Source organism: Ctenocephalides felis, unplaced genomic scaffold, assembly GCF_003426905.1.
Source record: "Ctenocephalides felis isolate EL2017-DRISC unplaced genomic scaffold, ASM342690v1 CF-g0.4_SCAFFOLD_01886, whole genome shotgun sequence".
Classification (NCBI taxonomy): domain Eukaryota; kingdom Metazoa; phylum Arthropoda; class Insecta; order Siphonaptera; family Pulicidae; genus Ctenocephalides; species Ctenocephalides felis.
In genome coordinates, this window is record NW_020538040.1 from 87875432 (window position 1) to 87887605 (window position 12174).

General features: G+C 30.3%; 1 protein-coding gene across 1 annotated transcript in view; it reads right to left on the reverse strand.

The window, feature by feature from the left end:
* Positions 1-12174, reverse strand: part of LOC113378610 (sialin) — a 45164-nt gene that overhangs the window by 8531 nt on the left and 24459 nt on the right. Inside the window, exon 2 of the mRNA XM_026619156.1 lies at positions 95-321. Coding sequence (XP_026474941.1) covers positions 95-321 — 227 coding nt within the window. The remainder of the gene's footprint in view (positions 1-94; positions 322-12174) is intronic.

Sequence of the window (12174 nt, forward strand, 5' to 3'; positions counted from 1 at the left end):
ATTGAGTGAAAAGAGTTCATTCTCGTTGCTAATTCCTAACAAAAATATTTTTATTAGTAAAGAAATAGCATGCATTGCTGTTATTTTTACTTACATCCGGAAGTTTATCTTCGTGCGTGTCGTATGTTTTGTTGAGGAATGATGTTTGTTCCTGGGCCATCGTGTAGTTAGCACACTCTGGACGCGTCCGTGTTCCTTCCCCATTTGTACTAGGCTGCACCATGGCAATAATATTTATCGACATATTTACTCTCATCATGTAGCTCATCCATGTTGCAGTGAATATCATTGCTCCGACACCCAGTCGAACTGGAATGTGGTCTGTTTGACGTAAAATTTTGAGAGTATATAGAATAAAGTTCAATATGATGCTTTATAAATATTTGGGCTATGGTAAAACACATTTTTTTGTAAACTCTTGCAATTATTAATCGTATTAAAATGGAATTAACAGCATACGTATTTAGCCCCTTAAGTTACAATTTTTATATTCGAAAATGTTAGGCCAAAATTGTACAGGCTGGCGCAGCGTTCGTGACTATTTTCTCACGCAGTGTACTGTTTATCACAAAATTAAAAGTATTTAAAAGTATTTTAGAGTTTTGTATAAATAAATCTTTTGTAATACTTGCGATCACAGTACCGGGCATTTGCATCTGGCCGGATTTGCATAGCCCAATTTGCGTGCCCGATTTGTAAGTTAAGGGGTTAAATTTCAATTAATTTTGTTTGTTGTTTTTTTTGTTATCTATTTATTGATTCTTCCGTATATCTGCCAAAACTGTTTTACCGGAGTTTAAAGAGATTTTTTTGAAACCTATGTATAATTATATTTCCTTATATCTATCTCTATAGTACATAAAATTGACTAAAATACATTTTTTATTTTTCTTTGAAAAGAGAATCTTTGCTACGTTATAGTATTATATAAAAGCTACATGAACTATTTATAAACTACATATTATTTTTTAGCAAGTTTATTGTAATAAAAAATACAATAATTTTCCCAATAATAATCTTATAATAATATTAAAATAAAGGGTTTTTTATATATTAATGTTGAAACGTTTAAAATTAAAATTAAAATTAAATTCATAGCTAAATATTTAAATATATTAGAGTTTCTTTAAATATATTAGATTACGTGATTTTTTTATACAATAAACGTTATGCATATTTAATAAATATTGTTATAATAAATATTATTTATTCAATAAATGAACTTTAGTAAAGAAGACTTATGAAATCTTTGGCACATGTTTTGCGGTGGTTTATTGATTTTATTGTTAATTTTTCGAAAAAGTTTGTTTTTGATAGAAAGTATGTAAGAACGCACTTAAATAAATCTGTTTTTATGTTTTTAAGGGTATACATTTTGACTTGACGTGACATTAATATGCTACACTGTCGTAATAAGTAAATATATAATCAAATATGATCATAACATTAACAAGATATAAGTGGCATTTTGCCTTAAGGCAAGTTGCATCGACATAATTATCAAGAATAGATATTTGGCTATTTAAATAAAATTTTCAACGGTGTATTTAAAAAATGAAGTTTACGCTATCATTCGCAACTAATCAGTGTGATTTTCTTAATGAATTACTATCTTTTAAACAAATTTATAATATCTGTAATTGTATTAATTATAGTTAAATAAAAGCTATTTTTATATTTTTAAGGGTATACATTTTGATTTGCGACTTTAATCTTGTTGATTGTAAAGGTGGTATTGCAATACAAACAATAATTATTTTTAAATTATATGCTACACTGTCGTAATCAATAAATATCATATCATAAAATATGAACATAACATTAACTAAGTACATGTGGCAGTTTGCTTTAAGGCAAGTTGCATCGACTTAATTATTAAGAATAGATATTTAGCTATTAAATTAAATTTTCAACGGCGTAACTCAAAAATAACCCGCACGAGAAAATAAAAAAATAGTATTAAAAAAATACATTTAATTTTAATTTTGATTAAAAATAAATTAGTTTTGAGTTTAATTTGTTAGAAACCATAATTATAGTAATCGCAAAAAAATCGTACTTATTCTACGGGAAGTTAAAACTATGTTAAAAAAGTTTTAACTTTAATTTTAGTTAAAATTAAATTAGTTTCAATCTTAATTTGCTTAAAACTATTATTATAGTAATCGCAAAAAAATTGAAAATGAAGATTTTTGTATATCTTTACGTTTTAAAGTTTTCTGAACATTTTAGCATATCTTAGAAAAAATGAATCTATGTGTGAGTGCGTGTGTGTGTATTATGTATGTATGTATGTACGTACGGACACAAATTCTTGTACGCGATTTCGAGAAATCATTTGAATGATTCAAAAAATATTCGATTCCTATTGATGTGAAAACGTGCTGATTAGTTTTTGGTCAGGGCAGGTTCAACCGTTTGTAGATACGAGGCAAAAGCTGCCAGAGAAGCGAGTTTGGAAATTCATATAAAAAATAAAAAAAATGCCATTTGGCGTCGCATCAATGATGAGAACAAATTTTGTTTACATTTCTATGGGTTCTGTACCAATGTTAATTCGTGAGACTGCGACGTAGCGCTTACGCGCTTCCCTTTTTCGTCTCTTCGCAGCTAACGCAGCACGATTGCTTTGAAAAAAAAAATCAAAGCTTTCAAAATATTTCAAAGTATAAAAAAAATCTAATTTTTCAAAAAAGCTAATGTTTTTGAAAAATTTCTAAGTTCTTAAAAATCTAATTTTTGCAAAGTTTTTCTCAAAAATTTTATTTTCAGTACGGGAAGTTACATCTAGCAATTTGCCTTAAGACGCGATGCCATGTACCTCTAAATTTACGATCGACCAGGCCGATCTTTTTGAAAACAGTCCAGGATTTTTTGCGAAATTTTTTGCATGAATATTTTGGCATTTTTCTATTAATTCTAAAGAAATGGCGCGGTCGATCAACGCGAAAAACTAATCAACATTAGTCTTTAAGAAGTTTTATAGATTGTATTTTTCAATTGTTGTAGCTATTTTTAGTCGGATAATAAGTCGGATTTTTTGCCGTGAACAAACTTTCCGTTCAGGAAGTTAATAATATGATATCTTGGTGTCATAAATTAACCCTTTCCACTTGGATGCCGCCGCTCCGGTGGCAAAATACATATCAATCTCGCAATTTGCGAATGGAAAGGGTTAATAATGTAGTAAGAAATTAATAATTATTAATAATAATTTTATTGCCCATTTAAAAATTCTTAGATTTCTTCATTATAAAAAATTCTCTGTGAGTGATATCTTATTTGATTTGGACAATAATTTTATTATTAATTAAATGATTGAAGTATTTTGAAAATTCGTGAAAAATGACATCTTTTATTACGGCTACGGCTTCCTTGTAGCGCATTGTTACAAAAGTAAAGATTCTGGATTTTGCACTAGTTCTTGTAATTCCGCGTCTATTTCCGCGTAGAACTTTGTCACCGGCGCATTGTTCTGTGAGTTGTATTGAAAGTTTAGAAGCTCAGAATCAGAATCATCGAGATCGATTTCATTTCTACTCATGTGTTGAATGCCTGAATTATAGACATCTCTGTGTATATCTAGTTTAATTCTTGTCTGTTCTAATATTGGTAGCTTTTTTACTGATTTGCTAATCGTTAGAAAAAAATAATCAGTGTCATCTAAATCGGGATCATTTTTATATTTCTTGAGACTTGGATCATCGTGTAGCTGAACGAAGTTGTAAGTTTCTTGAAATTCGGATGGAGATTTGATTCCATCTGATAAATCGAAAGTCGTAATAGTTATAGCAGCTGTGTCGCTTTGGTCATCATCCGATGAATATTCTTCTTGTTGGTCAGATTGAGAACTGGACGGTCCTGGATTAAAATTTGTATATTCTGTTCTCATCTGCATATAATCTTTGAGAAAAGAAATTTCTTGTTCAAATTTCCATGGAGTGTTAATTTCACTCTTTGTTCTTCTCCTTTTAAGTGCACTGGAATAAGCATTGCGCAATCTTTTCCAATTATCCTTACAAGTTTTTGCTAAAATAAAAATGATCAATAAATATCCTTTTTATTTTGTAAAATGTTCATATTCAAGAATCTATAAAAAATCGTTTATTTACTGACTAAATAAAATATTAGATTAATTTTACACGCGACATATCAAAATCGTAATAAATTTCTTCGGTGGTATTGCGAAGATTTTATAGCCAATTTTTACTTTTTTATGTGTATACATTTTATTTTAATTTAACCATTTTATGACAACTGACTATTTATTTTATTTTTTTATAGACATAAAACCTATGCAGTGTAAAAAGCTTTTGAATGTTTATTATAACTTCTACGCTAGAGCAAAATATTATAATCTATTATTTAAAATTAGAAAAATAAATATCTGAAACGTAAATATTTCTTTGGATTATCTGTAAGTTTATCGATATAGAAAGAACTGTATAAATGAAATTATGACTCCATATTATTCCATGTCTATATATCAAACATTAATATTTAATGTTATTTAAAATTGTCTCTGAATTCGAAATAATAAATATTGATAAGATTCGCGATAATGTTTTTGCAAACGCCTATGTGCAAATTGATATCAAACAGAATTCGCTACCGTTGTTATTATTATTTTTTCTCTCAAATTGATAATGAAATTGACATTTATTCAAATCAGAAAAATAGACTTTTAAGCAAAACTATATGATAATATTAATTATTATTTAGTATAAATAATTATTAAATTAAAAACGGTGTACATTTTTTAATAATTTATTTGCGTAAACATTACTTTATAAATGATAACTAAATAATTTAGTTAAAAATAATAAAAAGCTTCCATATGAACCAAAAATTTAGGCATTGACATATCATTGGTTTTGCTCTTATATTTATAATTAAGGTGACCATATTTTTTAGGCCAAAACAGGGACGGCAAATTGTTGTTATGATAATCCTGGACGAAGGCGGGGGATGTATTGTGTTAAATACTTAAATATAGTTTCAATAACAAATACTATTCATTTATTTAAAGATACAATAAAAAACTTTTTTTAAACAAATTGATTTTTTATGCAGATTTACTGACTTTTAGTAGTAAGGTGACCATATTTTTTTGCATGAAATCCGGGACGGATTAGAATGTGTGTTTTTCGGATCAAATTTTGCAGTTGAAATATATTTAAAAACGTATTGGCAATCAAAACATTTTTAAAAATCCGGGACAATCCGGGACAAAACACCTAAAACCGGGACAAATATTGCTTTTAGAAAAAGCCGGGACGCAAGGCGGAAAATCGGGACTGTCCCGGCCAATCCGGGATGTATGGTCACCTTGTTAGTAGGAATCATACTTTTTTTTGCTTTTAAGCCTTGTATAAAATTCTGTTCAATTACTAAATAATTAACTTACTTAGTCGAAATTAGCGTTTGTGCAAGGCAGTTCAAAAGGCCGCTCTCATAATTTTTGCTCATTTTCGAAAAATTGAAAATAAAAAGCTCGGCTATTTTAACGCACGTTTGGAAAGTTGCATTCTGAAATTTTCTCATTCATAACGTATTTTCACATAAGCATACTCGTTGTAACTTCTTCAGATATTTGATGAATAGTTGTAATTTTCTTAGCAAGTAATTGCGAAAATTCAATTCAAATTTACATTTTTCGAAAACCTCGCACAATTCAGGTACCGCCCCGGCCAAATCGGGACGAATGGTCACCTTATTATAATGTATATATCAAATTCTCAACAATAAAATATTAATGTTTTTTTTATTTCGTATTATTTCGTAACGGATAATTATTGAAACTAAATACTGATTAATGGAACCAGAGTTTCATATTCATATAACAGTTATGGTATGAACAATAAGTAACCGCACAATCTCACGTGGTTAATTCATTTTTATTATTAACATTATATACTACTATTAATATATAATGATTTTCCAGTATTATATAATAATATTTGAATTAAACTTACCGGGCATTTTTACTATACTACTGATTTCTTCCCATGCAGCATTTCGAACGTTTAAATCCTTGTAATCAATATGCTTATAATTATATAACACTTCAAACTTCTTTACGGCTTCTATTAATTCTTCAGACATACTTAGTTTCACTTATTATTTTATTATCACAATATTAATGTCGCGGTTTAAATCTGTTCTAAGTAAAATAGATGTTTACAGTTTGGTCGCGTTCTATCGAGTGCAAATATACGATTACAGTGAATAATTCGTGCATACTTCAGGATGTTTAAATTTTTGGGTCTCCCCGCCATCGTCCTATTGTCTTAATGAAAAAAGATCCACAATAAACAGTGGATGCCGTATTGCCGTCGCTTATCAGCTAATTTTAATTCGGATACCTGCGCCGGCTTGCAAAAATAATAATTATTAAATACTCTGAAATTTGAGTATACTGAATGAAATTGATACTGAAAGTTTAGTATATATGATACTAGGAATCTATATACCGACCAATACCAGTTTTGTTTGTTATTAATGAGCAATTCTTAATTTTAAGATTTATTATGGCAAATAAATTTTAATAATATACAGACCTTGCTTAGAGCTGCTTTGATCAGCGGTGTTTGGGTTTAGCGCTTTTTATTTCAGTCAGGCGATTCTTCAAAATATGGTTAGAATCGTGGAATAGTGGAATCGTCGAATTATCGAATTAATCCGGTTTATATGAGATACATATGAAAAATGTTCTTTTCAAACAGTAGAAGGGCTAGTCTTTCTAGTAATGGTCTGAAGTAATTAGCTGAGCCAGGAAAAAAAATATTTATAGCAGTGATTTTGAAGAAGAGCCAAAAGAACTATGGTATTTGTTAATAGGCCTTTGGTTAATGGGACTAATATTATTGATCACTTGGTTGAAAATGATCCAGGTTTGTTTATATAGATTTTTTGTTTTTACTCCAAAACTTATTAACTTCCCGTAGGGTAAGTTATAGTAATCGCAAAAAAATCAAAAATGAAAATTTTTATATATCTTTACGTTTCAGAGGTTTCTGAATATTTTGGCATACCCTAGAAAAAATGGATGTATGTGTGTGCGTGTGTGTATGTGTGTTCGGATACAAATTTTCGTCGACGATTTCGGGAACACGGATGAAGCGATTTGAATAATTCAAATAATATTCGATTCATATTGATAAGGAGACGTGCTGATTAGTTTTTGGCGAAGGCAGGTCTAGCCGTTCCGAAGATATGGGGCAAAAAGTGCCAAAAACAGTAACTCCGTTTTTAAGAGAACGGAGCGTCCGATTTGAATATTTTAAAAAACATTTTACTTATATTAACAAGATGAAGAACTGATCAAATTTTTATGAAGGCAGGTCTAGCGGTTTCGGAGATCATCTGGCGGTCAAAAATGATCATTAGACATACGCACGTCAAATTATCAGATATTTTATAGAGATTTTAACAATAGGAATAAATTTTGTTTACATTCCTATGGGTTCCGTACCAATACTTATCCGTTAGACGGCGGCGAGGGGCTTACGCGCTTCGATATTTCGTCTCTATGCTGTTAAAGGAGTACGATTGCTTTGAAAAAAGTTAAGAATTTCCAAAATATTTCAAAATACACTTTTCTTCAAAGTCTTTTTTACAAAAAAAAAAGTAAATTTTTGTCAAAAATTTATAGTTTCTCAAAAATCTAATTTTTCAGAGTAATTTTTTTTCAAAAATTTTAATTATTTAAAAAAATAATAATTTTTGGTACGGGAAGTTCCAGCAATTTGCCTTAAGGCACGATGCCATGCGCCCTACTAGTTTCCAACTCATTTTTCATAGTAACTCCAGAACGATTGTAACGGTTTTCCCCAAAACGTTGCTTTAAAAGCAATGATATCAAACATCATTTTCATGTTTTGACAATTTCAATCATTTACTCTATATAAAATAAAAACGTTAATTTGAATATGCATTTTAAACCGCGCGATGTTAGTTTTTCCAGTAAAAATTACAACTAGTTATAGTACTTAACTTAGTAAAACGTATTGTAAAACTAGTGGTGTATGGCATCGTGCCTTAAGGCAAAACTGCTGGAACTTCCTGTACCGTAAAGAAATATTCTAGGAAAATTAAATGTTTTCAAATCGATTATTATAAATACTGTAACTTATATATGTTTACAGAAATCTCAATCAATCAAATTTAAAATAAAGAACATTGTTTAATATTTATAAGAATTATATAAACTGAATAGCGAAGTTAAAATTATTCATTTGAAGTATATAAGTGATTTTTGGAACTTTAGCCAGAGTTAAAATTAAAATCCAAATTATTTTTGTTATTCAAAAAGAAATATTTTTTGAAAATTAAATAAATTTTTTTCAAGAGCAATCGTTTCGTTAACACAAGCAGAAAGTTTTTTGAATCATTCAAACTGAATGCTTAGTTCTCTCGAAAACTGCCATTTTTTTCACATTTTGCTCGGTATCTCCGAAACGACTGGACCTGCTTTTGTCAAAAACAATCGCTACTTTTCCTCGTCATTATAAATTGAATGTTTTTTGGATCATCAAAAACTAATCAGCACATCTCTCTATCAATAGGAATCGAATGTTTTTTGAACCATTCAAATCGGTTGATTGGTGCGCCCGAAAACGTGAACGAACAAATGCGGACACACAAAACACACACACACACTCACTTTGTCTGAGGTATGCCAAAATGTACAGAAACCTTCAAAACGTGGAGAAAAGCAAAAATTTTAATTTTAAATTATCAAAGCTTCATACATGAGTCTCTTTTAATAAGTTTTATGTGATATTATTATTATTTATATTAATGTATTAGAGATTATTAAATTCTTTGATGAGAAAAATATTTGTCATTGTCTATTTTATGTCTGATCTTACATAATAATATAATCAATAACTTTTGCATGCGATATATTTCTACTATTGATTGAAAAATTAAATTTGTTTCTCTAGTTACCTTTCCGAAAGAGAAGGATATTTTTGCCAGAATGACTGTATTTTGCTTTATTGACAACTTATCGTACTTTTCTTAATTAGCAACTTGTACGCATTTGGTTTATAAGTAATGTACGATTTATTTACTTTCCGAAGGAGAAGTTTATGTTTTATCGGATTTATATGGAATCGTGCTGATTAGTTTTTGCTAAAGATCGGCCGGGCCGTTTTCTTGTAATGAAGTGTTAAGAAAAAAAAATTTCGACGATTTTCATGATTTTTTTTTGACGGTAGATACCATAGTCTTGTAGATCATACTAAAATATTACGGTCCTACGACAACTCGTTTAGCTTTAAAAATTCGTCAAAGTTTGCAAAAATTAATATCGTTTTTTGGCATTTGTCAAAATTAGACCTTTGATTTCAAAAATGCCTGGACCGATTTCAGAAATTTAAAAGCCATTATCTGTATCTCAATGAGGACTATCATTCGTCAGTTTTGTGCAACGATCTGCCAAGCCGTTTCTTTGTAATTTGGAAGTGTTAAACTTTTCGTCCACATTTAAGCTCATACTACCGAATTGATTTTGAAAAATCAAAAACTGTTCGAAAGATGTTGGGAATGATACTGATTAGTTTTAGATAAAAATCTACCGAGCCGTTTTCTTGTAATTCGTTGTTAAAAAAAAAATTGAGCCGATTTTTATGAAACTTTTTTTGATGATATATATCATGGTCTTATAAAACTTATTGAAATATTACGGCCTTACGACAAGTAGTTTAATTTTAAAAATTTATCAAAGTTTGAGAAAATGAGTAGTTTTTTTGACGTTTGTTAAAATATAAATTAGACGATTTTCTTGGTCTTAATGAACTTACTAAATTATTAAAGACCTACGGAAACTGGTTCAATAATAAAAATTGTTGGTTTTTGAAAATTTGCTTATAGAAAATACTCAGAGTTATCGTGTTCGTTTGCTTTCAATTAAGTGTAATAAATCCACTCGGAATACTTTTAATCACTGATAAATTAATTTATTTTTTATTGATTAAGTCGATTAATTGCACATATCGGGAAGTTCATGTAACTTGCATAAAGGCAAAATACCAATACCAACTAGTTATTATTTTGTTTTCTCTGCGTTTCAAGTCATCTTATATTATTTGACATCAAAATTGGTAAAAAGTATGTAAACCAAATTTTCACCTTTCACTAGGATTAATTAGATATTACACGGACTGTAAATTATAAATACGAGGTCTGTTCAAAAAGTACCCGGAATTTTCGTTTTTTCAAAAAAATATTTATTTATTCGTCTACATTAATGTGGTCCCCTTCAAAGTAGTCCCCCCCAGATATAATACACTTATGCCAGCGTTTTTTCCAATTTTCGAAGCACCCTTGATATTCACTTTTTGATATGTCCTTGAGCACTCTCAGCGATTCGGCCTTTATTTCTTCAATCGAGGAAAACCGCCGTCCTTTCATGGGTCTCTTCAACTTTGGGAATAGGAAAAAGTCACACGGAGCCATATCTGGTGAATATGGAGGTTGGGGCATGACTACGGTATTGTTTTTGGCCAAAAAATTACGAACAAGCAACGACGAGTGAGCAGGTGCGTTATCGTGGTGCAACAGCCATGAATTGTTTTTCCATAAATCGGAGCGTTTTTTTCGGATTGCTTCACGCAAACGTCGCATCACTTCAAGGTAATACTCCTTATTAACCGTACGACCTTGTGGTAAGAACTCTTGATGCACTATGCCGTTATAATCAAAGAAAACAGTAAGCAAAACCTTGACATTCGATCGAACTTGACGTGCTTTTTTCGGTCTTGGCTCACCTGGGCTCTTCCATTGGGACGATTGGGCTTTGGTTTCGACATCATAACCGTACACCCATGTTTCATCACCAGTTATGACCCTTTCAAGCAAACTTGGATCGTTGTTGACGTCATTTAACAGCTCTTGAGCGATGTTCATGCGATTGCTTTTTTGGTCAAAATTTAGCAGTTTTAGAATGAATTTTGCTGCCACTCGTTTCATGCCCAAAACATTTGAAAAAATGTTATGACATGAGCCAATTGATATGCCAACTTCATCAGCAACTTCTCTAATTGTGATTCGGCGATCATTCATAACCATTTTTTCCACTTCTTTCACATTTTCATCGTTTGTTGACGTGCTGGGTCGACCGGAGCGTTCGTCATCTTCAACGTCTTCGCGGCCATCTTGGAAACGCTTATACCACTCGTAAACACTTGTTTTTTTCATAGCAGACTCACCATAGGCTTTTTGTAACATTTCACACACTTTGTTACACTTTATTTCATTTTTTACGCAAAATTTAATACAAATTCTTTGACTTTTCAATTCTTCCATTGTAAAAATCGCCGAGCTCAGAAAAACACGTCGAACCTTAGCGACTACCACAGACAAAGTAAACAGTGAATATAGCTGACAATTTCATCATACTTTAGGGGCATGTATACCAACACAATAAAAAAAAAAATTTGACAATCAGACACTCCAGACCCGCGAAATTTAAAAATTCCGGGTACTTTTTGAACACACCTCGTATACCATCACCATAAGATAAGTGAATAAAACCATTATTTAGTTTACGATATATATATTGATCTTGAATCTACAACCATCTCCTCTTGTTACTTTTGCTAGTTCCTCAGTTATTATAGGTTATAGGTATTTATATTCATACATTTATACTCCCTACCCTGAAGGGTGGGTCCCTGGTTAAATAGAAAAAGCCCTGGTCAAATCTTGACCAATGTATGTTTTTCCAAAAACGGCTGAATCGATTTCATAAATTTAAACGCGATTTGATAAAAAGAGCTATTGTTAATTAATTTTAAGAGACGCGCCGAGCTGTTTTTTAAATTTTGCAGAAAAACTGCAATTTTTTTGTTCACGTTTTCGCAAAAAATCCTAAGCCAATTTGGAAAATTTAATAATCGTTTGATAATGAATGAATGAATGATATCAGTTGGGAATTCATGCAGATTCGTTTTTTGTAAAGATCTACCGAGTCTTCGTAAATAATTATTGAACGATTTATTATTTTTAAAGATACAAAATTTTCTTCATATAGTTAAATTATTGTGCATGTTTTATTGTGAGTTATATTATATCAATATTAGCGTTTTGATTGAAAATGAGAAGTACTGTGATTGATCTAGGAAATTTTAAAAACATTAATAGCTTCATAAAGCTTTTACATATTTT